This window comes from Podarcis gaigeae, assembly GCF_964106915.1.
Source record: "Podarcis gaigeae genome assembly, chromosome: 13".
NCBI classification, from domain to species: Eukaryota; Metazoa; Chordata; class Lepidosauria; order Squamata; family Lacertidae; genus Podarcis; species Podarcis gaigeae.
The window spans coordinates 47,179,848-47,205,450 of record NC_139689.1 but is presented as its reverse complement, the minus strand read 5'-3'; the positions used below and the strand labels follow the sequence as shown (position 1 = coordinate 47,205,450).

The 25,603-nt window shown below is 44.1% G+C and overlaps 1 protein-coding gene across 1 annotated transcript; it reads right to left on the bottom strand.

Moving 5' to 3' along the window:
* Positions 1-1,109: 1,109 nt before the first annotated feature.
* Positions 1,110-22,318, bottom strand: RPIA (ribose 5-phosphate isomerase A). The gene is made up of 9 exons (XM_083709861.1): positions 21,956-22,318; positions 17,371-17,431; positions 13,610-13,665; positions 10,976-11,035; positions 10,066-10,130; positions 8,752-8,820; positions 7,069-7,210; positions 5,631-5,730; positions 1,110-2,258 (listed from the first exon to the last, which is right to left on the bottom strand). Exons 1-9 carry the CDS (start codon positions 22,133-22,135, stop codon positions 2,161-2,163), a joined length of 831 nt encoding a protein of 276 aa, XP_083565987.1. The 5' UTR covers positions 22,136-22,318; the 3' UTR covers positions 1,110-2,160.
* Positions 22,319-25,603: the final 3,285 nt, after the last annotated feature.

Here is a 25,603-nt window from a genome sequence, read left to right as displayed (position 1 = left end):
GCAGCGAATGGAAACACCGTTTACCTTCATCAGTTGTACATGTTTGTATGTAGTATATCAAGATAATGGAACTTACCGTATTTTTCGCTCTATAGGATGCACTTCCCCCCCTCAAAAATTAAGGGGAGCGAATTCCTATGGAACGAATGAAGGCTCCTTGGCTTCAGCGATAGCAACGCAAAGCCTCTGAAGCGCAGAGGGAGCACTCCCTCCATGCTCTGGAGGCTTTGCGTTGCTTTCTCTGAAGCCTGGAGAGCGAGAGGGGTTGGTGTGCACAGACCCCTCTCGCTCTCCCGGCTTCAGGGATAGCCGCCTGAAGCTTTCGGAGCGCAGCAGGAGCTCCCGCTGCGCTCCAGAGGCTTCAGGTTCCTTTTGCTGAAGCTGGGAGAGCAAGACTCTCCTGGCTTCAGCAGAGGGAGAGCTGTGCAGCGCCCCTTCAGCGAAGCGGGAGGAGAAATGGAAGGGGCTCCGTTTCTCCTGCCGCTTCGCTGAAGGGGCGCTGAGCAGAGGAGGAGAATTATTTTCCCTTGTTCTCCCCCTCTAAAACAAGGTGCGTCCTATGGTCGGGTGCGTCCTATAGAGCGAAAAATACGGTATGGCATGGTGGTTTCTGCAGAAACAATTGATGAAGCCCAGGAGTGCGAAACAAGGCATTATTCTGGAAATCCTTGTCAAGATTCTGTGAAACTGCAGCAAGCTCCCATTTGGATTTTATGAACATACAAAGACATACGTGGAACAGAAACTAGCAAATATTTGGACTCTCTGAATGAACTGATCTATTGGGATTTCCGTTTACTTTGTTGTACTTTATGTGTTGATTATGTGCAAGAGAAATATTTGATACTGTGATAAATACAGAAGAGCATTGTTTATGTGAATGCACAGCCAGTTACATTTTGTGGGTCTGTTGAATGTATTTTACGTAACGCTAGGTTTGATGTTGTTTCCCTGAAGCAACCGGGCACAGGATTGGATCCTGCTAAGCGTCAGGATCCAATCTTGCATGACAATCTGGGGCGGGGCAGCACGAGGCACTCTGACCCAATCTGGGGACCAAAGGACAGATCAGAAAGGCGTTTAAGAACAAACCCGAACACACAAATGGCTGGCGTTACAGCTCTTTAATTTCAGTGCCTAAAACAAAAACGACGAGTCGTACATTTCTGACACGGTTATCATGCAAAGCACTTAAGAGATGAGAGACAACAGGTTTTTTGTTTTTTAAAAAGTGCCCTGCTCTTGCTACATTAATACAATCCTTCCAGTAAGGCTCATTCTTTGGACTCGTTTCGAAGCAGCATTCTGTGAAAATGTCGTCATGCAAAGGGAGGGCCAGGAACTCTTTGAAACTCCCACTGGGCCCAAAATTGTTAAACTGGGCATTAACCCAGTGCATCTTCACCTGTACGGATGGCTAGGCAGCCTCAAATTTCAGCCATCCATTATTGGGGAAGTTGGGGGGGGGGGGGTCTGAAACATTTCCGAAGTATATTATTTTATTATTTCATATATTATTTTAAAGGTATGAATTCTTTGCGTGGAATGGGCGTCGTGGCTGATCCCATGCCATACAAATTCCACGGAGGCCAACAGCACAAATTATCAGCAAATTATCTATACTGAGACTAAACATTCTCTGTTAAAAACAGTTATGGTAAAAATCATTGAAAGGCATAAATCAGAGAACCAAAAAAGATTCTAATAAGGCATCTGTGAGTACCAACTGGGCACAACCCTCCTGCGTCAATGCATTTTTTTTTGGGGGGGGGGGGTGTTTATGCAAATACCACAAAATGCAACTTCTATTTTCTCCCCCCGCTAGACACACTCCGAGCAACCCGATGGTTCAAGTACTGTATAAAATATCCTTTTTGGTACAATGTTTTGTATAAAAACCAAAGTGAAAAAAAAAGTTTAAAATGCACAAAATGATTGATCACATTTTGCTTTTTTTAAAAAAATGATTTACATGAAAAAATAGTAAAAAATATAATTTAAAACAACATTCATTTCCAGTATTAGTGAGATCTGCTGGACCTTTGGTTACATTCACCAAGATCGGGACAGGATTTAAGGCAAGATGTCAAATTGGCACCAAAGTGATAAAACTGTATGCAATGGGCTGAAGGCAGAGTAGATTTGGGGGCTGGGTGGCGGTCAGTGGACTGGCTTCTCCCGGACGCTGACAGAACCATCTTCCATGCCAAAGTAAACCCGTTCCGCCATGTCGATAAACAGGCCTGTTTCCACCACCCCTAGAACAAAAAAGCAAAATCACGTCTGAATGCAATAGAAGTATTTTTTTAAAAAATAAATTTTATTAGTATTTTCCACACAACAACAACACGAAAGATATCTAAAAATAACAATACACAACACACAGACATCAACATTCGAAAACTAAAGAAAGCAACAACAACAACAACAAAAAATAAAATAAAAATCCATATCTTACAAGTTAATATTATAAACACTAAAACAACAAGATATTGACTTCCACCAATCCCACAGCACCTCCTTTATGTCTCATTGTGTCTTCTTGTTTTCCTTATCATCTCTATCCTAGCATCTAGATATAAATCCCTCTTCCTTATCCTTTCACTTCACAAGGTTATTCCAGACTCAGCCAGATTTCTGTCCTCTAACCTTGACTTTTGAGGTGTTCATTTAGGCACTCCCAATCTTTTTTTACTTTACTTTTTGGTTTTTGTCTTATTATGTCTGTCAATTTGGCTAATTCTAAGTATTTTGAGAGCTTACATAGCCACTCTCCCCTAGTGGGTAACTGATTCCCTTTCCAGTACTTAGCCACCAGGATTCTTGCTGCAGACATTACGTATAAGAAAAATTTAGCTTTGTTTTTTGGAATATCATCATTTAAAATTCCTAAAAGGAATGCCTCTGGCCTTTTACTATATGATATTCTTAATATTTTATTTATTTCTTCGTGGATCATGCTCCAAAATTTCCCAATTTTGGGGCATGTCCACCAAATACAGTAGAAGGTTCCTTTTTGTATCTTGCATCTCTAGCACTTATTATTATATGTTTTATTCATTTTTGCAAGCCTTTCTGGTGCCAGGGACCACCTGTGATGCATTTTCATATACCGTATTTTTCGTCCCATAGGATGCTCCGTCCCATAGGATGCACCTACTTTTTTTGGGGGGGGAAATAAAGGAAAAAAATATTTGCTTTATTTCCCCCCCAAAACCAGGTCGGGGAACAGTGGGATGGTGGCGCTGCGCCTCCCCGCCGTCCCCCGAGCTTGTGGGGCTGGCCGATGTCTGCCCAGCGCTAGGGGCGCTCTGCTTCAAGGCGCCCCGCGTGTCAGGCGGCAGGCTGCTAACCGCAGTGTGGGGAGCCCTGCGGGGAACTCCTGCAGGGCTCCCCACACTGCGGATGTCTATCCGGCAGGCGGCAGGCTGTGGACACCTGCGCAAAGCACGGGGCGTCCTCCGGAGGGCGCCTGTGCTCCGCGCTGCAGGCTACCGCCCGCAATCCTTGCACACCCTGGGGGAGTTCCCCCGGGCGCGCAAGGCTTGCCGACACCTGCGCGAAGCACGGGGCGTCCTCCAAAGGGCGCCCCGTGCTCCCGGCCGCAAGCCGTGCGCACCCGGGGGGTTCCCCAGGCACACAAGGCTTGTGGATAGCTTCCTGGAGCCTGGAGAGCGAGAGGTTTCGGTGCGCACCGACGCCTCTCGCTCTCCAGGCTTCAGCGAAAGCCTGCATTCGCCCCATAGGACGCACACACATTTCCCCTTCATTTTTGGAGGGGAAAAAGTACGTCCTATAGGGCGAAAAATACGGTAGTTCTCTCTTATTATGTAACATGCTGTAAAATTTATATTTTTTGTCCATAGTCTTTCCCATTCATTATATTCAATTGGGTGGCCCAGAAGTATTAATAACCACTGAAAATACTGGACTTGTAAGATACAAGTCATAGGTTTGTAATTTCATCCCACTGGGGGCAAAATGAATATCTGAACTGTGCTATCTTTGGGCCTGTTTATATTTAATTAAAAAAAAAAAAAATTAGAGAGAGACCAGAAATGCACGTTTTGCTAAATGCTGGTTTATCATACTGATCCTTTACATTGGTGGTTCTCAAAGGGTGTGGGAGGAGAGGGTGGCAAGCGTGGCAGGAAGATTCAAGAACAACCAAAGGAACATTTAACCAATTCAACCAATTCAATAAGTTTGATTTACCAATCTATTATTGTGGGTGTTTTGTTGAATTGGCCAAAATGACGGCATCTATCAGAGGTCAAACAAATCAAAATTTGATAAAAGAATGGAGTTGCGTGAATGAATATACGAAAAAACACTGCTCCGGTACAGAAATACTGATTTGTAAAGAATTAAGTTTGTAAGGGGGAAAGGTTACAAATGCTAGTAAAATCAGAATATTTGTTAAATACAATATAACAACACAACTGTAAAGATAAGTTTTAGAATCAAGGTCAAACAACGATGGAAGCAAGTCAGATTTTAACTCACATTTCGAGTTATGTCGAACCAATCGTGGTGGGGTTTGTGTGAGGTGGTGAGATGCTTTGTGTTACTAACATGTACAAATGTGTAAACGTTTGTTTCTGTTATTTTGCAGAGATAAAAACTTCAATAAAAATTAATAATAAAAAACAGGAACATTAAAAACATTTCAGTGCGGTATATTGTAGCACAGCGTCAAAATATTTTTTATTATTTGCAGAATATAGATAGATATCTTTTCAAAATGAGGGAATGAGCATCAGGCGATACTGCGAGCTCACAACTTTTGTTCAGTTTGCATACTCACTTAAGGTGCATATACATACTTAGATATATGTAAGAGGCTCATTCATAATTATATTTTGGGAATGATTTATGTTTTACACTTTCTGGATGACTCGTCTTCATATTATAAAGCAGTCACATTCTATGTTATGAAGCAAGCACTGCTAGGAGCTGCTTCTTTCTGTTTTCCAATGTATTTCCTATCAATAATAATAATAATAATAATAATAATAATAATAAATGGTGTGGCAGGAGCAAACTTTTTTCCTGGAAGTGTGGTCCAGAGAAATAAGTTTGAGAACCACTAATTTATATCATGGTAGAACAATGTTATCAACATGTGCCACTGTCCTACACCTCAAGTTTGTTTTTCCTGTTACTATATTTACAAAATATCCGTTTTGAAACTCTTAATAAAGTCACAAAAAGTAAAATAAAATAAATGATGCTACAATATATCTTAACACAGGAGATCTGAGATAACCACATATAGAGCAATCTACACCAATGGCGCCACCTGCTGTCTAACAGTTGCAAATACAGCATTAATGCCTCCACTAGGTTTTCGGTAAAAGAAATATTTTCTAAGAATTCCTATTTATCACTGTACTAAGACGATGTACAGTCAGGGGCAAAAATAAGTTCCAAAGCACTTAATTCTGTTCTAGTGTTATTCAGGCATTAGGCATATATTTTTCCTCATTTATAAAGAAGAGGACTGGACTCTCTAATTAATAACTTTTTAGAATTTTTAGTTGTACAGCTGTTAATACGCCAGCTACAAGGGATTTTTTTTTTTAAAAAAAACACCTCATGAAATATGCTTCTGTTGCAAGACTACCTACCTGGTATCATCTTGATTGCCACATTCGCTTCACGCCAATTATGGACTTTATCAAATTTCCAGTCCAATAAGAAGTTCCCATTGTCAGTCACGACAGGGCCCTAGCAGAGAAGAGAATAGGTAGAGACTCATTTTTTAAGAAACAAAAATCAAAATGGGTGAAACAGAAAGAAAACAAACCCCAACTTCCAAGTGAAAACTTAAGCACTCTAGAACAGAATCATCATATATGGTATTATGGACTGCTGGACTGAAAGTAGAAAAGTCACCATATTCACATGTGATAACGACTCCCTAATTTAATGCAAATCAAAGCACAAATGGGGGCGAATGTGTGTTATACTGTATACCCCCTGGATGCATACTGCCAAACAGATTCAACAATGTGATGATACCTAGAATTGGACGATGTCATAACATAATGTTTGAAGATTGGGAAAGATTGTGGAAGAGAGAGGTCAAGTTCACTGCATGTACAATGTTAAAGGAAAATACAATGAAAATGATATATACATGGTATTTGACTCCTGTTAAATTAGCAAAGATTTATCATAACTGTGATAATCTATGTTGGAACTGTAAAGAAAAAAAAGGAACTTTTTATCACATGTATGTGGTGGACCTGCCCCAAGGTAAAAGACTTCTGGGAAAAGATTTATAATGAATTGAAAAAAATGTTGAAATATACATTTATAAAGAAACCAGAGACATTTCTTCTTGGAATAACAGGTTTGGAATTGCCCAAGAAAGATTTTTTATTTTTGTATGCCACAACTGCTGCTCGAATTTTACTAGCTAAGAAGTGGAAAATGCAAGAAGTACCAACTGTGGAAGAATGGCAGATGAAGGTGATGGACTTTTCGGAGCTAGCTGACCTGACCAGAAGAGTCTGCGACGAGAACAAGGAGGAGTACCAGGAAGAATGGACGAAATTTAATGACTATTTAGTTAAATACATTACGTTAAATTAATTGGAAAAAGCTAGCAATTACCAGTTAGGCTTGTGATGAATTATTATGTTTAATGCTGAATTGGGAAGAAAGACTGATGTTAAGTGATTAAGTTAAGATTATAAGAACTTTGATTTGGAAAACCATTAAAATGATATGCACTGAAATTCAACTGGGGGATACGAGGAAGTCACTTAACAATGTTAAGAAGATTAGTTTTAATAAGGTTATGATTTATGTTTGTCTGTTTATTTGCTAGTGTGTTTTTAATTTTGTGAAAATCAGTAAAAATTTTGAGGTGGGAAAAAAGAATTGGACGACGAAAGATACTCAGTAAAGCATATGGCAAGCACAGTATTACCTATAGGGCGATACTGTCTCAAGCAACAATCCTACAAGTTGATCAAAGAGAAAAATCATACAGGCCCAAGCTAAAATAAATTCTATACCTTCTAGAAGGCGCATTTTTGCCCAGAAATCAAAACTTACCGCCTTATTCACAGCCATCCTCAGCTCAGCAACACCCCCAAACCTCTTAGCCAGAGCCCTGGAAATTGGAACATAGGCCATTGGGATGACTTCAATAGGAATACCTTTCTTCCACTGCTCTCCAAGGATTTCAGACTTTTTCCTACAGGGACATTGTTTAAAAGCAAAACCGGAATTAACACATTGTACAAATGCACACTTCTTTTGTAGATGGTTGCAACAAGAAAGAGTTTCCTGAGAAGAGGGACTGATTGATGAACCACTCGGGGAATTGTAGCTCTGCGAAGGGAATAGGGCTCTCTCTAAAACTCTCAGTGCCCTTCTATGCAAACCTGGCAAAAATGACAGAAAGACTAAGAGGAAAAGACAACAGAGACTTTGAAAAAGATTGGGAACCATTCATATTACCGTATTTTTCGCTCTATAAGACGCACCAGACCACAAGACGCACCTAGTTTTTGGAGAAGGAAAACAAGTAAAAAAATATTCTGAATCTCAGAAGGCAGAACAGCAAGAGGTGAAAGCAGCGATCCCTCTTGCTGTTCTGGCTTCTGGGATAGCTGCACAGCCTGCATTCGCTCCATAAGACGCGCACACATTTCCCCTTGCTTTTTAGGAGGGAAAAAGAGAGTCTTATAGAGCAAAAAATACGGTATATTTTCAGAAACAAAGAAAGGCAATAGACTTGATGGCAGGATTTAAATGAGCATTCACATTATTAGCATCAGGAAATGTTTAGAAGATAGTGAAATAAGAGGATGCAGTTAATTTTATTTCTACGTTCATAGGTTTGATGTTATGTTATTAATAACCTTTTCTGTTGCGAGATAGCAAAGCGGATGAAAATAGAAACAAACCAGGAATGCAAGTTCAGGGAAGTCTTTGAGGGGAAGAATATAGAGTAAACGTTAAGAATTTGAGATGTATGTAATGAATGAAAACGAAAAATGAATAAAACTTTTAAAAAAACAACTCTTAGTGACCTTAAACTACAGTTCCGGGGTTCCGGGGGGGGGGGGGGGGGAGCCATGACTTCTTAAAGTGGTATGACACTGCTTTAAAAGTACAGTGCAGAATGGACAAGAGACAGTGCCCCTATATTTAATGGGGCGGTATACAAAAGGGTACAAAAGGGACGTGGGTGGTGCTGTGGGTTAAACCACAGAGCCTAGGACTTGCCAATCAGAAGGTTGGCGGTTCGAATCCCCGCGACGGGGTGAGCTCCCGTTGCTCGGTCCCTGCTCCTGCCAACCTAGCAGTTCGAAAGCACGTCAAAGTGCAAGTAGATAAATAGGTACCACTCCGGCAGGAAGGTAAACGGCGTTTCCGTGTGCTGCTCTGGTTCGCCAGAAGCGGCTTAGTCATGCTGGCCACATGACCCAGAGGCTGTACGCCGGCTCCCTCGGCCAATAAAGCAAGATGAGCGCCGCAACCCCAGAGTCGGCCACAACTGGACCTAATGGTCAGGGGTCCCTTTACCTTTACCTATACAAAAAGGTAGGCGTCACAACACTAACATCCCCGATTCCAATATGTTACCAAACGGGCCTTATTGATAAACTTGCGGGAGGTCTTCTCCTGCAATATGTAATGGTCAATTGAGTGAGATAGTCTTTCAGGTATGTTAGGACTGAATACAGCTCTCTCTCTCTTCTGGAAAAAGCACCAAACAGCATATTTTACCTATAATCAGCAATGACAATGAAGCTTTTTGCATAGCCAGCGACTATCTTCTCCTGAGTCAGGCAGCCCCTGGAGGAGGAAAGACAGCAGAATATTAACCCTGTTGCCCAGACTGATCAGAAGTAAACTAAGGATTTAGCAACTGACGGCTTAGGAAGGAAGTCTATCTATAGAATCTTGGAGCCCTGGATATCAATGCAGCTATTTAATCCAGGACAGTGGAGGCTGGTCAGCTTAGGACAGGGGTCAGCAAACTTTTTCAGCCAGGGGCCAGTCCACTGTCGCTCAAGACATTGAGGGGGGCTGGACTATATTTTGGGGGGGGGGGGAATTGAACGAATCCCAATGCCCCACAAATAACCCAGAGATGCATTTCAAATAAAAGCACACATTCTACTCATGTAAAAACACCAGGCAGGCCCCACAAATAACCCAGAGATGCATTTTAAATCAAAGGACACATTCTGCTCATGTAAACACACCAGGCAGGCCCCACAAATGCATTTAAGTCAAAGGACACATTCTACTCATGTAAAAACACGCTGATTCCTGGACCGTCCGCAGGCCGGATTTAGAAAGCTATTGGGCCGTATCCGGCCCCCGGGCCTTTGTTTGCCTACCCATGGCTTAGGACAACAGGGGCACTGTCCCATCGCAGAATTCCCCAAATATAACCCCCACCCCACCAAGAAAACCATACTATTTCCTGCTGTCCCTGAGCACTCCCTAGTCTTCCATTATAACTGCTGTAGCCATTTCTGTCGATCAGCTCTTTCCACTGCTCAGCCAACCCCGAGCCAAAACTATTGCTGTGGCCTGAAGGTGTCTCTCGCTCAACTCCAGGCAGAAAAACACATTCCCATAGCAAGCGCCAGAGCACCGCCCCCCCCCCGGCATTTTTGCTGTTTGTTCATTCATTTTTTAAATCTCCACCTGCATCTGTATAGGCAATCCGGCCAATCTGGGCATAGAAATTAGCAGGCATCCGAAATAAACATTCCCAAAATGTCTGGGACCCCAAGGCTTTGGCAATTTGGCAAGCCGATTAGAATTATTTTTTCTGTTTTGAGAATGCCCAGCCCTGCTTCTGTGCAAATCAGCCTCCTACAGTTTTCTAGCAACTGGTATTCTAGTGTTTCCGTTTTCTGAAAAGCAGGCCTAGAAAAATAAAAGCTGGAGGGGAACGATTGCTTTCCATAGCCTTGCCTGGTCACCAGCCTACCAGCTACAGGGTTCACCAGCTTCCAGTGAGCTTTCCACCCTTGTTCTCAGTACTTTCATCTGCAAGTAAAATAATTAGGCATTATTTCTTACCCTCCTCCTTTGATAAGATTGAGGTCCAAGTCGACTTCATCGGCACCATCAATGGCAACATTCAACTTCAGGGAAGAAAAGAGATTTTTTAAAAATATGATTTTTATTAATTTTTCTGTTTTGCAATTTCAGATAAACCTTTTACAACCTTAAGAAATCAATGACTTCCCTTCTCGTTCCATGGTTCATTTTGCATATCTTATATCTCTGCATGTTTTACAAAAACTATACCAATCGGTTTTCCATCCATCCAAAATTATTTACACTGTTGAATTTATCTTAACGCTGCCAGCATTTTCAGGTGTACACAACTTCCCCCCATATATTCAATAAATGTTTTCCAATCTTCTTTGAACGTACCGTATTTTTCGCTCTATAGGACGCATTTCTTCCCCTCCAAAAATGAAGGGGAAGTTCCTGCCGGGCTACGCAGGCTTGTGGATAGCTGCCTGCAGCCCGAAGCCTGGGGTGCACAGCGCCGCACTCCCCGGGCTTCGGGCTGCAGGCAGCTCTCCGCAAGCCTGCAGAGCCCGGCGGGAGTTCCACCGTTGTATCATCTGCAATTATTAGAACCATTAGAATCATTTATACAGTGGAAACCTTGGTTCTCAAACGGCTTAGCTGAAGAACAAATCGACTCCCGGATGCCGAAAGCGCGGAATTAAGTGTTTCGGTTTTCGATCTTTTTTGGAAGCTAAACGTCCAACGCAGCTTCCGTTTGAGTGCAGGAAGCTCCTGCAGCCAATCGGAAGCTGCGCCTTGGTTTTTGAACAGTTTCGGGAGTCAAACAGAGTTCCGGAATGGAGTAAGTTTGAGAACCAAGGTTCCACTGTACTGAGAAAACTAAGAGCAGTGTTGCATGGGAACTGAATAGTTGCTGAAGAGCACAAGAAAAACCCAAATCTTTTACCTCAGGGTGTCGATCCAAGTCACTTAAGGTTAAGCCATTCTGCAGAATCAACTGACGTGCCTAAATGGAAAGGAAAAGCCAAAATTGTTTCCCAGAGTTTATAGGGGAGAAATCAGAGTCATTTCAACATTTTTATTAGAAGCGGCAATACAAATTAGTGGTTAAGAAACTGCACTATAATGGAGTGAATGTTAATCTTTCAGGAGCATGCTATTTTGATCCAACGAAAGCGGGTTTTCAACCAAGAAAAGACTCGTTTCTCCCACAATGAAGGAGTGTTAAAGCCTTTGCACCCTCAAGTTCTCCTCTTCTTTAACAAGCCAGGCAGATATAAAATCCATCGTCTTCTGTAAGAGGTCGGAATGGCCCTCTCAGAAGCAACATGTAATCTCTGGTGTCAAAACAGCACAAACTTAATAGCAGAGCACATGCGTTGCATGCAAAATGTCCCAAATTTAATCTGTCATAACTTTGCCTGAAACCCTGGAGGGATGCTGCCAAACAAGTGGAGGCTATACTGAGCTAGGTAGACTAATGGTCTGACTTGGAACACCTGTTTAGTATTTCAACAGACTATGAAAGATACTCGCATTAAAAACATTGCACAAGGTTCACATCGATACAACTGAACGGTGCCTGCAATCCGAAGCCTGTGTATTTATTAGGTGTGGCCTGACGCCCTATGCAAGCAAGATCATATTCCACGAGGATTAGAAAAGGCTGGGATTTCTTAAAATTATTTGCTGGACTCTGATATTAACGCACTGTGGCATGTATACCTCTAACTCTACATACCAGCAGTACATTTTGAGTGATATAAGCAACAGTTGATGCTCCTATGAGCACATCTTTTTTGACAGCTATGCTATATTTAACAAAAGCAACCTGGGCACCACCTAATCCAGGAATGGCCAAACTTGGCCCTCCAGCTGTTTTGGGTCTACAACTCCCATCATCCCTAGCTAACAGGACCAGTGGTCAGGGATGATGGGAAATGTAGTCCCAAAACATCTGGAGGGTGTGTGCTTCTACCTTTTGCTCCTAGTAACTCCAGCCCCAGGAAACACTCTTGAAAAATCAAGGCCTAATGCAGTTGAAAGGTATTTTTACAGGCTACCTTTCCCAGTAAGAAACTGCTTACCGTATTTTTCGCCCTATAGGACACACTTTTTCTCCTCCAGAAATGAAGGGGAAATGTGTGTGCGTCCTATGGAGCGAATGCAGGCTTTCGCTGAAGCCTGGAGAGCAAGAGGGGTCGGTGCGCACCGACCCCTCTCGCTCTCCAGGCTTCAGGCAGCTATCCGCAAGCCTTGGGAGCCCGGCGGGAGTTCCTGCCGGGCTCCCAAGGCTTGTGGACAGCAGCCTGCAGCCCGAAACCCGGGGAGCGCAGCGGAGGGCACCTCGGGCTTCGGGCATCTCTCCGCAACCCTGGGGAGACCGGCGCGACTTCCTGCCGGGCTCCCAAGGCTTGTGGATAGCAGCCTGCATCCCAAAGCCTGGGGCGCGCTGAGCAGCGCACCCCGGGCTTCGGGCAGATATCCCGGATAGCAGCCTGCTTGCGGATAGCAGCCTGTTCTGGGGGCTGGGGTCAGGGGAAGCTCGGGCTTCTCCTGCCCCAGCCCTGCACCTGGAGGGGGGAAAATATGTTTTTTTTCTTTATCCCCCCCCCCAACTAGGTGCGCCCTATGGGCCGGTGCGCCCTATAGGGCAAAAAATACGGTAATATTGTCAAACGAAATATTGTCAGTTGATTCTTACAACTACAGCCATATACACCACAAACCAAAAAAATCTGCTCTGTACTAGAGACACAGCCACATTTCAAAACTGACTTTTCCAGGGTTTAGCCACCTTGCAGGTCTCACCTGTCAGATTACCTGTTTCAACAGGATAACGAAGCATGTAAATGCATGCTAGATCTTCTGAATGAATAGAACTTGGATATTTACTCAAACCCCACCTTCCAGTCCCAAAAGGAACACCTAAGGTGGCCATTCAAACATCCTACGCACACATGAAAATGAACATTATTGTGGGAATGAACATTAAAGAACATTATTATGATGCCCTGCTGAATGTAGCCTTACTGCACCAACGGTCTAATGATCTGGAAATTCAGACTCCAGGCACGAAGGCAATTCGGTGTTAGTTGCTAAGAAACAAACCGTTGCTAGCCTGTGACCTCAGGTGAGTTCAGCACACAGTTCAAAAATGGACAGGGTTGCAAGTAGCACTGCTGTCATGTTCAGAGCTCTAATCTCGGGAGGAGCATTAAGAAAACAATTAATGGAAAAAAGAAACAAGGCAAATTAGCAATGCCTTTTCAGTGTGCTGCCTTGACGACTTACAAGTACAACTCACTGTTGGAAGAGAGTTTCCCCATGGTCGAGACACCACAAGGGGTATTGTTAACACCTCTGTAATGGCATATAGATTTTCGTAAGGAACTTAGAAGTGGAGTCCTCATGGGATAGGGGTCCACACGAGATCAGTTCAGAAAGCTATCCTACAAATAACCTTAATTTAGCTGCTTACGTACTGGAAAACAGCCTCGTAGCTGTTGAGTGGCTGATCAAGATGTAAACAGAAGATCTGGCTCTTTAAAAAATGGAGATGACAAGGGGAAGATTTTACCTGGAAAGACGAAGGTATACAGACTATGTTGAGATTCTCTTGCTTCACTCTCTCAGCTGTGGGGGGAAATTGCTTTGTTAAATACGTACTCAGACCAGAAAGATTCATGCACCCATATTAAAATATTCCTGCTTAAACTAATCCAATCATTTATTTATTTTTCAGTTACAATCATATCTTGGTTTTCAAACAGCTTAGATCTCGAACGTTTTGGCTCCCGAACGCCGCAAACCCAGAAGTGACTGTTCCGGTTTGCGAGCTATTTTTGGAAGTCAAATGTACTTCTGGAACCGATTCCGTTCAACTTCCAAAGTACGACTATATTGTGCTGCATTCCGCTTGCAAAAGGAAACAGGAAGGAAATGCCCATTGTGGGTGGAGTTTACGGTTTCTGCTGCATGGAGAAAAAATTTCCACTTTCAATCTCTGATGAAAAGTCTAATTACCCGTGTCATTTCTGCGCAGCAAATGAAGCAAAAGGTATGTCCAGTTAGCAGCACATTAGCAGTTAGCTAACGCCGCAAAATTTACTGAACATACCAGTTTTTACAGCTCCTACCTTGAACAAATTGCAAGCAGCTACCCTACTCACAAGTTCAGAAAAGACTCTTCAAACTACTTGCTACAGATTGAGGAAACCATCTTGAAGGTGATACAACTGATGGAGGACAGCCAGTAACAAATAAGAAGAAAATTTCTGACCATTCTGGTTAGCAGCTATCATGGAATAGCTAGCATTGCTGTTCTTCTGAATATGGCCCTTTTCTTATCCATGAGCATTGTCATTTGGTGTTAACATTCATCACTACTCAGCTAAAGCAATGGTTGGGACCCTTCAAACCAGGGCTACTGGGGAACAGCACTCCCAAGGACAAAACAAAACAAAAGAGCACCCAAATTTCAAGGCCACATACTCTTCCCTGTCCCACATACATGTTATACAGTGGTACCTCGGGTTAAGTACTTAATTTTGTTCCGGAGGTCTGTTCTTAACCTGAAACTGTTCTTAACCTGAAGCACCACTTTAGCTAATGGGGCCTCCTGCTGCTGCCGCGCCGCAGGAGCACGATTTCTGTTCTCATCCTGAAGCAAAGTTCTTAACCCGAGGTACTATTTCTGGGTTAGCGGAGTCTGTAACCTAAAGCGTATGTAACCCGAGATACCACTGTACTTCCATTTGAACTCGAGAGGAGCTCTGAAGATATTTCTGCCAATCAGCTCTCTGTCCTGCTCAGCCAATCCCAATCTAGAGGTATTGCTTTATTTCAAAGAACTGAGGAAGTGGACCTGCCAGAGGAGGCTTCTCTCATGCATAAAGGTAAAGGGACCCCTGACCATTAGGTCCAGTCGTGGACGACTCTGGGGTTGCGGTGCTCATCTCACTTTATTGGCCGAGGGAGCCGGCGGACAGCTTCCGGGTCATGTGGCCAGCATGACTAAGCCGCTTCTGGCGAACCAGAGCAGCGCACGGAAACGCCGTTTACCTTCCCGCCAGAGTGGTACCTATTTATCTACTTGCACTTTGACGTGCTTTCAAACTGCTAGGTAGGCAGGAGCAGGGACCGAGCAACGGGAGCTCACCCCGTCGCGGGGATTCGAACCGCCGACCTTCTGAGCGGCAAGTCCTAGGCTCTGTGGTTTAACCCACAGCGCCACCCATGTCCCTGTGCACCATGCATGCTTGGGCAGAAAAGCCATGCACCACTTGAATTAAGACTGCGGGCTATTTAGCCCCAATTGTGCAGATTCCTGCTCCCTTCCTGTTGTGATGAGGGCAATACAAGGCATTCATTGGGGACGGGGGGTTACTGCAGAATTTTGAGCACTCCAGCCTCTCAGAATCGTACATCTGTTCCAAGCATGCCTTGAAGGCTACATATCTCTAGCTTTCTGCATGTTCCAGTAACCAGAGAAACATCAGGAAACGTACCATATCACAAGATTCAACTGGCTTCTCTCCAGGAGCACAACCCAGAGGCCTCAACAGACCACACAGAGATTTTATTCAAGTCACAACCGTGCAACTTGCTGCTTGTCAACTGCTTCACATGAAAACGCTACGATAACCGTGCTAAAGAGGGGAGTGGGCTGTTATCACATGATACTGTAGCTTGAGGAAATTAGATTCTGAATAACTTTTCAAGATTGCGAAAACTTTAGAGAGTTCATCCTGGAATCTTATCCGTAGTTGAGACCTTAATCCTTTGCACTTATTGGTCCTTGACCAATTCCCTAGACCGGATCGAGTGTTAAAAACAATACAGAATTAAATATTAAAAACTTCCCTAAACAGGGCTGCCTTCAGATGTCTTTTAAAAATAGGATAGCTGCTTATTTCCTTGACATCTGATGGGAGGGCGTTCCACAGGTTGGGTGCCACTACTGAGAAGGCCCTTTGTCTGGTTCCCTATAACCTCACTTCTCACAATGAGGGAACCGCCAGAAGGCCCTCAGCCCTGGATCTCAGTGTCCGGGCTGAACGATGGGGGTGGAGACGCTCCTTCAGGTATACAGGACTGAGGCCATTTAGGGCTTTAAAGGTCAGCACCAAAACTTCGAATTGTGCTCAGTACTGGGAGCTAATGCAGATCTCTCAGGACCAGTGTTATGTGGTCTTGGTGGCCGCTCCCAGTCACCAGTCTAGCTGCCACATTCTGGATTAGTTGTAGTTTCCGGGTCACCTTCAAAGGTAGCCCCACCTAGAGCGCATTGCAGTAGTCCAAGCGGGAGATAACCAGAGCATGCACCACTCTGGTGAGACAGTGCACAGGCAGGTAGGGTCTCAGTCTGCTTACCAAATGGAGTTGGTAGACAGGTGCACTGAACACAGAATTGACCTGCGCCTCCATGGACAGCTGTGAGTCCAAAATGACTCCCAGGCTGTGCACCTGGTCCTTCAGGGGCACAGTTACCCCATTCAGGACCAGGGAGTCCCCCACACCTGTTTGCCTCTTGTCCCCCAAAAACAGTACTTCTGTCTTGTCAGGATTCAACCTCAATCTGTTAGCCGCCATCCATCCTCTAACCGCCTCCAGGCACTCACACAGGACCTTCACTGGTTCTGATTTAAAAGAGAGGTAGAGCTGGGTGTCCTTTTAATTGTGTTTGTGGGAGTGGAGTTATTGGTTTATCTTATTATGTATTTTGTGCTCTTATTTTGCGTTGTGATCTTCAGATGAAGGGCGGTATGCAAATTTAATAAATAACTCAAGCCTCTGGAGATCACCAGACTGAAGAAAACTGTGCTACACATATACCCACAGGAAAACAACTAAGTAACTGTATGTTTTGGGCCTACATGTGTTGGATTTAATCCATGGAGTCACTGCACAAAGATTACATCCAAGATAGAGATATCCTAGCCCTTGGCCTGACACAGACTCCACACACTGGGCTAGCTGTTTGGCAAGCAGAACTACCGTATTTTTCGCTCTATAAGACGCACCAGACCACAAGACGCACCTAGTTTTTGGAGGAGGAAAACAAGAAAAAAAATACTCTGAATCTCAGAAGCCAGAACAGCAAGAGGGATCGCTGCGCAGTGAAAGCAGCAATCCCTCTTGCTGTTCTGGCCTCTGGGATAGCTGTGCAGCCTGCATTCGCTCCATAAGACGCACACACATTTCCCCTTACTTTTTAGGAGGGAAAAAGTGAGTCTTATAGAGCAAAAAATACGGTAGGTACACTTGTTTAGAACAGACTCTAGAAGTTTAAATAAGTGAAACATAATTTCTGACAAAAAGAATAGCGGAAATGCATACCCAATTTCTGCACAGCGTGAACAATTGTAGACCCACTTCCGATTCCAAGGACTTGATTATTCTAAAGAAAAAGGACAGAAATATTTTGTTCTCATTTAGTCAACTTAGAAACCACATGGCTTGAGTTTACTGGAGAGTATTTAGCATAGGCAAAAAGTGGCAACTTCTAGAAAACTTGATAATCTATGGCACAGGTGTGTACCCTGTACACTTCCAGTTGTGTTGGACTCACAACTCCCATTAAACCAAGTAGCAGAGCCACATACAGAGTTCCAGAGGTTCCCAATCATGGAACCACAGTATTAGTTTTAAGGAGGCAGAAAGACACCCCATGTAAGATAAGGTAAAGGTAAAGGGACCCCTGACCATTAGGTCCAGTCGTGACCGACTCTGGGGTTGCGGCGCTCATCGCAGTTTACTGGCCGAGGGAGCCGGCATACAGCTTCGGGGTCATGTGCCAGCATGACTAAGCCGCTTCTGGCAAACCAGAGCAGCACACAGAAATGCCGTTTACCTTCCCGCCGGAGTGGTACCTATTTATCTACTTGCACTTTGATGTGCTTTTGAACTGCTAGGTTGGCAGGAGCAGAGACTGAGCAACGGGAGCTCACCCTGTCGCGGGGATTCAAACCGCCGACCTTCTGAGCGGCAAGTCCTAGGCTCTGTGGTTTAACCCACAGCACCACCCGCGTCCCACATCCCATGTAAGATAGGGTCCAGTAAAATAAGACATGCTTTGATTTAAAAGCTAAAAAGCACACTTCTATGTTAAAAAGTAAGTAGATGGAAAAAAGTATGATGTCATATTTATTAATTTCCTTACATTAAAAACTAACATGTACAGTTAAATGCTGTACTTCACCAGTGTATTTAATACAGAATTCTGCTACTTCTCTGATGACTGTCTCTATGGTATATATTTTGAATTTCCTGTTTCAAGTGTGTATTTAACAACATTATGAAATACCTGAAAGAGTAACCCATGAAGTTCAGTGGGACTTAGCAAATAAGCATTGCAAAAGTTCCTAGCTGTGAACAAACAAAACTTTTGAGTCCAAGCCAAACATACAATTCCTGGGATATTAACAAGACTGAGATCAAGCAAATGCCCTCAGTCACTGCATTCTTTTAAAAGCACTTTCTAAAACACTCTTATTTTCACAGATACTTAGAAATCCGAGGTGCGTTTTAATCCGTTTCAGCATTTTAACTGTTGAACTCTTTAAAGCGTGGTTGCGGATTTTTCTCAGTTTTCTTGCTGCATCTTTTCATAAACCGCTTTGAGGGTTTTGTTTGTTTGTTTTATTTGTTCCAATAACAGAATCATAGAATTGTAGAGGTGGAAGGGACCCCCCACGGTCATCTAGCCCAACCCGCTGCAATGCAGGAATCTTTTCGCCCAACGTGGGGCTCAGAGTCTTGAGCTCTACAAACTGAACTAAACAGAACCATAATGAAGGGGGAATAAATTTTGTGAAATACAAGGGCATGCATATGACCCTCGGAGTCCCTTCCAACTCTATAGGATATAGGAAAAAAAGTCATTTTTATGTTAAATGTATTGTGAGAACTATTTAATGTATTATTATTGTTGTTTTTCTTTTCTTTTTTTCTTTCCTTTTTAGTTGCTAGGAGGTTATGGATATTTGTTTACTTCTATATTTCTTTTGTGTGTGTGATGTATTAAAATAAAATATATACACACGCACATGTATGTATATATAGTTAAATACACACACATATAGAGATACACACGCTCAAAAGATTCATACAAGAATTTCATCCTATAGAATTGTTTTTATACAGTGGTACCTCGGGTTAAGTGCTTTATTTGTTCCGGAGGTCCGTTCTTAACCTGAAACTGTTTTTAACCTGAGGTACCACTTTAGCTAATGGGGCCTCCCACTGCCGCTGCACCGCTGGAGCACGATTTCTGTTCTCATCCTGAAGCAAAGTTCTTAACCCGAGGTACTATTTCTGGGTTAGCGTCAGAGTCTGTAACCTGAAGCGCGTGTAACCTGAAGCGTCTGTAACCCAAGGTACCACTGCATACAGTATAAAGGTAAAGGTAAAGGTACCCCTGCCCGTACGGGCCAGTCTTGACAGACTCTGGGGTTGTGCGCCCATCTCACTTAAGAGGCCAGGGGCCAGCGCTGTCCGGAGATACTTCCGGGTCACGTGGCCAGCGTGACATCGCTGCTCTGGCGAGCCAGAGCCGTACACGGAAACGCCGTTTACCTTCCCGCTGGTAAAAGGTAAAGGTACCCCTGCCCGTACGGGCCAGTCTTGACAGACTCTGGGGTTGTGCGCCCATCTCACTCAAGAGGCCAGGGGCCAGCGCTGTCCAGAGACACTTCCGGGTCACGTGGCCAGCGTGACAAAGCTGCATCTGGCGAGCCAGAGCCACACACGGAAACGCCGTTTACCTTCCCGCTGGTAAGCGGTCCCTATTTATCTACTTGCACCCGGAGGTGCTTTCGAACTGCTAGGTTGGCAGGCGCTGGGACCGAGCAGCGGGAGCGCACCCCGCCGCAGGGATTCGAACCGCCGACCTTTCGATCGGCAAGTCCTAGGCGCTGAGGCTTTAACCCACAGTGCCACCTGCGTCCCGCATACAGTATAGTATATATATAAAAACAATTCTATAGGATGAATATATATATATATACATACACAGTACAGTATATATATAAAAACAGTTCTATAGGATGAAATTCTATGAATTCTTGGGTGAAACTTTTGAGCATGCGTATCTCTCTCACTACATGTGTGTGTATTTAACTATATATACATACATGTGCGTGTGTGTGTATATATATATTTATACACACACACACACTCTTCGCAGTAGTCCTACAAACCGCTGTCCTCCAAAACCCCAGCCGAGGAAACGTGCACCAGATCCACACCCCCAACATTTGAGACGGGATCCTGCATTTCTGGCGGAAGCAGACGCGCGCGGCTCCCGCAGCCTGCTGTGAACTTTGCAAAAAGCCGAAGCCCAAAGGAGATTCCCCACCTGCACGTGGTTCTTCACCGCAGCCCAGGCGGCCAGCTGAGAACTCTATGAATTCTTGGGTGAAACTTTTGAGCGCGAGTCTCTCTGTCTCTATATATGTGTGTGTATTTAACTATATATACATACATGTGTGTGTGTATATATATTACAGTGGTACCTCAGGTTAAGTACTTAATTCATTCCAGAGGTCCGTTCTTAACCTGAAGCACCACTTTAGAGAATGGGGCCTCCCGCTGCCACTGCACAATCTCTGTTCTCATCCGGAAGCAAAGTTCTTAACCCGAGGTACTATTTCTGGGTTAGCGTCAGAGTCTGTAACCTGAAGCGTGTGTAACCCGAGGTACCACCGTATGTATGTATGTGTGTGTATATATATATATATATACACAGTACAGTATGTATATAAAAACAGTTCTATAGGATGAAATTCTATGAACTCTTGGGTGAAACTTTTGAGCGTGCGTATCTCTCTCTCTCTACATGTGTGTGTATTTAACTATATATACATACATGTGCGTGTGTGTGTATATATATATTTATACACACACACACACTCTTCGCAGTAGTCCTACAAACCGCTGTCCTCCAAAACCCCAGCCGAGGAAAGCAAAGTTCTTAACCCGGGGTACTATTTCTGGGTTAGCATCAGAGTCTGTAACCTGAAACGTGTGTAACCCGGGGTACTGTACCACTGTATGTATGTATGTATGTATGTGTGTGTGTGTGTGTATATATATATATATACAGTATATATATAAAAACAGTTCTATAGGATGAAATTCTATGAATTCTTTGGTGAAACTTTTGAGCGTGCGTATCTCTCTCTCTCTATATATGTGTGTGTATATAACTATATATACATACACGTGCGTGTGTGTGTGTGTGTGTATATATATATATATATATGCTTTCGTAGATTTTCACGGGTACAGGAATGCAGGTTTTGGTGTCCTCGGGTGTCTTCCCGTGTAAAAGTTGGGGTGTCTAGGCGACGTTTATATATATATATATATATATATATGCTTTCGTAGATTTTATAAGGTTGGAAGCTTAATTATTAGTTCGTAATGTATTTGTGTATTTGTTGTTATATCTTTTGTTGTTATTTGTTTTATTTGTTTCTCTTTCTCTTTTTTATTTTTTTTTTAGTTTGTGTTATATTTGTAAGGAACTTAATAAACATTATGGGGAAAAATGAAAGGCGGTACAAGAAGCCGAAAGCACCAGCCTGAAGATGACGAGTGAGACCTCGTCGAAACGTCGCCTAGACACCCCAACTTTTACACGGGAAGACACCCGAGGACACCAAAACCTGCATATATATATATATATATATATACACACACACACACACACACACACACACACTCTCTCTCACTCACTCACTCTTCGCTGCAGTCCTACAAACCGCTGTCCTCCAAAACCCCAGCCGAGGCAATGTGCACCAGATCCACACCCCCAACATTTGAGACGGGATCCTGCATTTCTGGCGGAAGCAGGCGCGCGCGGCTCCCGCAGCCTGCTGTGAACTTTGCAAAAAGCCGAAGCCCAAAGGAGATTCCCCACCTGCACGTGGCTGTTCACCGCAGCCCAGGCGGCCCGCTTCTTCGCCTCCTCGGTCATCGCGCGGCTTTTGCTGCTAAGGCTCCGGCTGCTGCAACGCGGGGCGCGCCGGTGCACGTGCCTCCTCCCCTCCGCCACGAGCCTCCGGCAGAGAAGGGCGGCGCGCTGCCCCCGGCTCCGCATCGCCTGCCCTCCTCCGCCCCCTTTCAGCTCCGCCTGCCTCGGCCAGCCGCCGGCCCCATGGAAGCCACCTCGGGGCTGGCTGCTCCGCGGCTGAGGGAAGCCGGCCTCTCGCTCCTCACCTGAGCCGCCTCGCCGCCCCAAGGCCGCATGGGGCTTGTAGTGCCGCCGCCCCGCGGAGAGCCTGCGCCAGGCGGGCGGGGAACTACAGCACCCACAATGCACCCCGGCGCAAGAGGGCCTCATGTTAAGGACAGGGGAATAGCCTGCTGCCTCAGGTCGAAGGCCCGTCTAGTCCAGTAGCCTGTCCTTGCAGTGGCTGAACATTTATATTATATTATATTATATTATATATTATAAATTATGTCATGTCATGTCATGTCATGTCATGTCATGTCATGTCATGTCTTAATTTAATTTAATTTAATTTAAAGTTCTATACCGCCTTTCATTTTTCCCCATAATGTTTATTAAGTTCCTTACAAATATAACACAAACTAAAAAAAAAATAAAAAAGAGAAAGAGAAACAAATAAAACAAATAACAACAAAAGATATAACAACAAATACACAAATACATTACGAACTAATAATTAAGCTTCCAACCTTATAAACATATTACTTGACTTCCTCCAGTCCCTCCCATCTGAATTTCCTTGTAACTAAATGTAGCAGTTTTCCAATATCATTTTTCAAAAACAATATTCCAATTATATATACCGCCTTTCATTACACTGACAACTTTGCACCTCCTGCCAATAGCAAAATAGCAGCAGGGTGGGGTGGGTGAGGGCTTGCCTAGATGGAAGTTTTGTGCTGGTTATTCAGGGTTTTTTTTTTTAAAAAAAAAGTTGTTTTACTTTATTTGTTATTTATTATTTTACATCTCGGGGCAGTTTTCCAATGGAACTTCCTTAAACAGAGGCTGTTCCTACCTAGTATATATATATATATATATATATTTGCTTTCGTAGATTTTCACGGGTACAGGAATGCAGGTTTTGGTGTCCTCGGGTGTCTTCCCGTGTAAAAGTTGGGGTGTCTAGGCGACGTTTCGACGAGGTCTCACTCGTCATCTTCAGGCTGGTGCTTTCGGCTTCTTGTTCCAGTAACAAGAAGCCGAAAGCACCAGCCTGAAGATGACGAGTGAGACCTCGTCGAAACGTCGCCTAGACACCCCAACTTTTACACGGGAAGACACCCGAGGACACCAAAACCTGCATATATATATATATATATATATATATATATATATATATAATGTCCTCCAGTAGCACCTTAGAGACCAACTAAGTTTGTTCTTGGTATGCACAACTTTTGAGTTGCTGGCAGCTGAGCAGAACAAAGCGACCTGTGGAAACTTAGGAATGCAGGACTGGTTTTATACATTCGACTGCAGCAGAATACTAAGGCAGTATACAGCCGACTGTGCAACTCGAGGCAGCAGTTGATGGGTTTTCAGTTTTATTTTTTGACTGCCCCACTCCCGCAACATAGGTAAAGGTAAAGGGACCCCTGACCATTAGGTCCAGTCGTGGCCGATTCTGGGGTTGCGGCGCTCATCTCGCTTTATTGGCCGAGGGTCATGTGGCCAGCTTCCGGGTCATGTGGCCAGCAGGACTAAGCCGCTTCTGGCGAACCAGAGCAGCGCACAGAAACGCCGTTTACCTTCCCCCCGTTTACCTTCCCTATTTATCTACTTGCACTTTGACGTGCTTTCGAACTGCTAGGTTGGCAGAAGCAGGAACCGAGCAGCGGGAGCTCACCCCAACACTTTATTCTTTCTTGTCAAATACAATGGAGAGAAAAGTTCTTGCTCTACCCGCTTTGCTGCAATCCTGCCTCCCTCCACGCCAACTGCAGGAAATGTTCCATTGTCTATCAAAAATGTGAATGCAGCCCCTGAAGTGGTAGCCATCCCCATTTATTTATTTATCTAATAAAATTCCTCAGTTGTAATATTGATATTTATATATATCTCAAAACGATTTACAACCCCCCCCAATAAAAACCTGGGGGTTGGGGGCGGGCAGAATCAGCCGTACTTTGAAACATACACAAGTTAAAATACTAAAATGGATTATAATTACCTAAGTATCTGGGTGTGCTTGTCTAAACAGGAATGTTTTCAAGAAGATGCCTGCTTGATCTCAATAGGCAGTGAAATATACTCAGAGTCCAGTGTGGATTCCATGCTCTTTATTCAGCTCATAGTAGTGAGGAATGCAAGTTCCCCCAAAGTGTCAGCTTTATATAATTTATTTACACAGTAGGCCCCACATGATCGGCTAATTCCAGGATTCTCCTGGAGGCCAATCAGGTTGCGGTTTCACTTCCACCTGCAGCTGGATTGGGTGGCTCCTACGGACCAATCACACTGCTGCATTCTTGATCCTATTGTTCTAGGACCAATCACACTGCTTCATTCTTGACCCTATTGTTCTAGGACCAATCACACTGCTTCATTCTTGATCCTATTGTTCTAGGACCAATCACACTGCTGCATTCTTGATCCTATTGTTCTAGGACCAATCACACTGCTGCATTCTTGATCCTATTGTTCTAGGACCAATCACACTGCTGCATTCTTGATCCTATTGTTCTAGGACCAATCACACTGCTGCATTCTTGATCCTATTGTTCTAGGACCAATCAGACTGCTGCATTCTTGATCCTATTGTTCTAGGACCAATCAGACTGCTGTATTCTTGATCCTATTGTTGTAAGACCAATCAGACTGCTGCATTCTTGATCCTATTGTTATAGGACCAATCAGACTGCTGCATTTTGGATCCTATTCAACTCAGTTGAATAGGCAGGGAGTTCTAAAGTGTAGGCCACCACACTGTGAATTCAGGAGTCCCCAAAGTCTCATTCTACCTGGCCTAATTATAAAACAGGGCACTTATTTTTTTATTTTTGCTGCTGTGATTAATGTTCATGTAATGTAGCACATTATCACTGTTATTATTTATTTTATATTCTCAGTTGCTGCCTTGGGCGCGTGCGAAAGAAGCATTCAGATTCCACACAGCACATTTGCGATGTTTCGCCTTTGCAAAAACCAGCCTTGCTAAGCGCTCTACTGCTGCGGCCCCTTTAAGACGTGAACTCCCTTGACTCCTTGGGACACTGGGGAGCGTGGTCCACATTCAGAATCGGCCACGTAGGAAGCATTGGCGTTGCCCAATCAGGAAGGGGCGGGAAAAAAGCAGCAGCCAGTCGCTGAGCTCCACCAACCGCCACAGCCCTCCAATCAGAGCGCGGAAAGCCAATAGCAGAGGGGGCGGGGCGGTCATGTTACTTAAACCAACCATAGGGATACATGAGGAAGTGAGCTCTTTTAATTGGCGGGATAGATTTGTGGCGGCGTCCCTGCCATTGGCTCGGATCGAACCGTGTTGACAAAACATCGCGCGTCGCTTCTCCTTTTCCGGTGTGGAGGCGGGAACAAAAAAGGCGTCCGCACCTC

Coding starts and splice junctions, on each gene's coding strand:
- RPIA (XM_083709861.1), bottom strand. CDS start 22,135: ATGCGGAGCCGGGGGCAGCGCGCCGCCCTTCTCTGCCGGAGGCTCGTG. Junction 17,432..21,955: donor CGGTGAACAGCCACGTGCAG/GTGGGGAATCTC, acceptor CTTTTTCTTTAG/AATAATCAAGTCCTTGGAAT. Junction 11,036..13,609: donor GTATACCTTCGTCTTTCCAG/GTAAAATCTTCC, acceptor CTTTCCATTTAG/GCACGTCAGTTGATTCTGCA.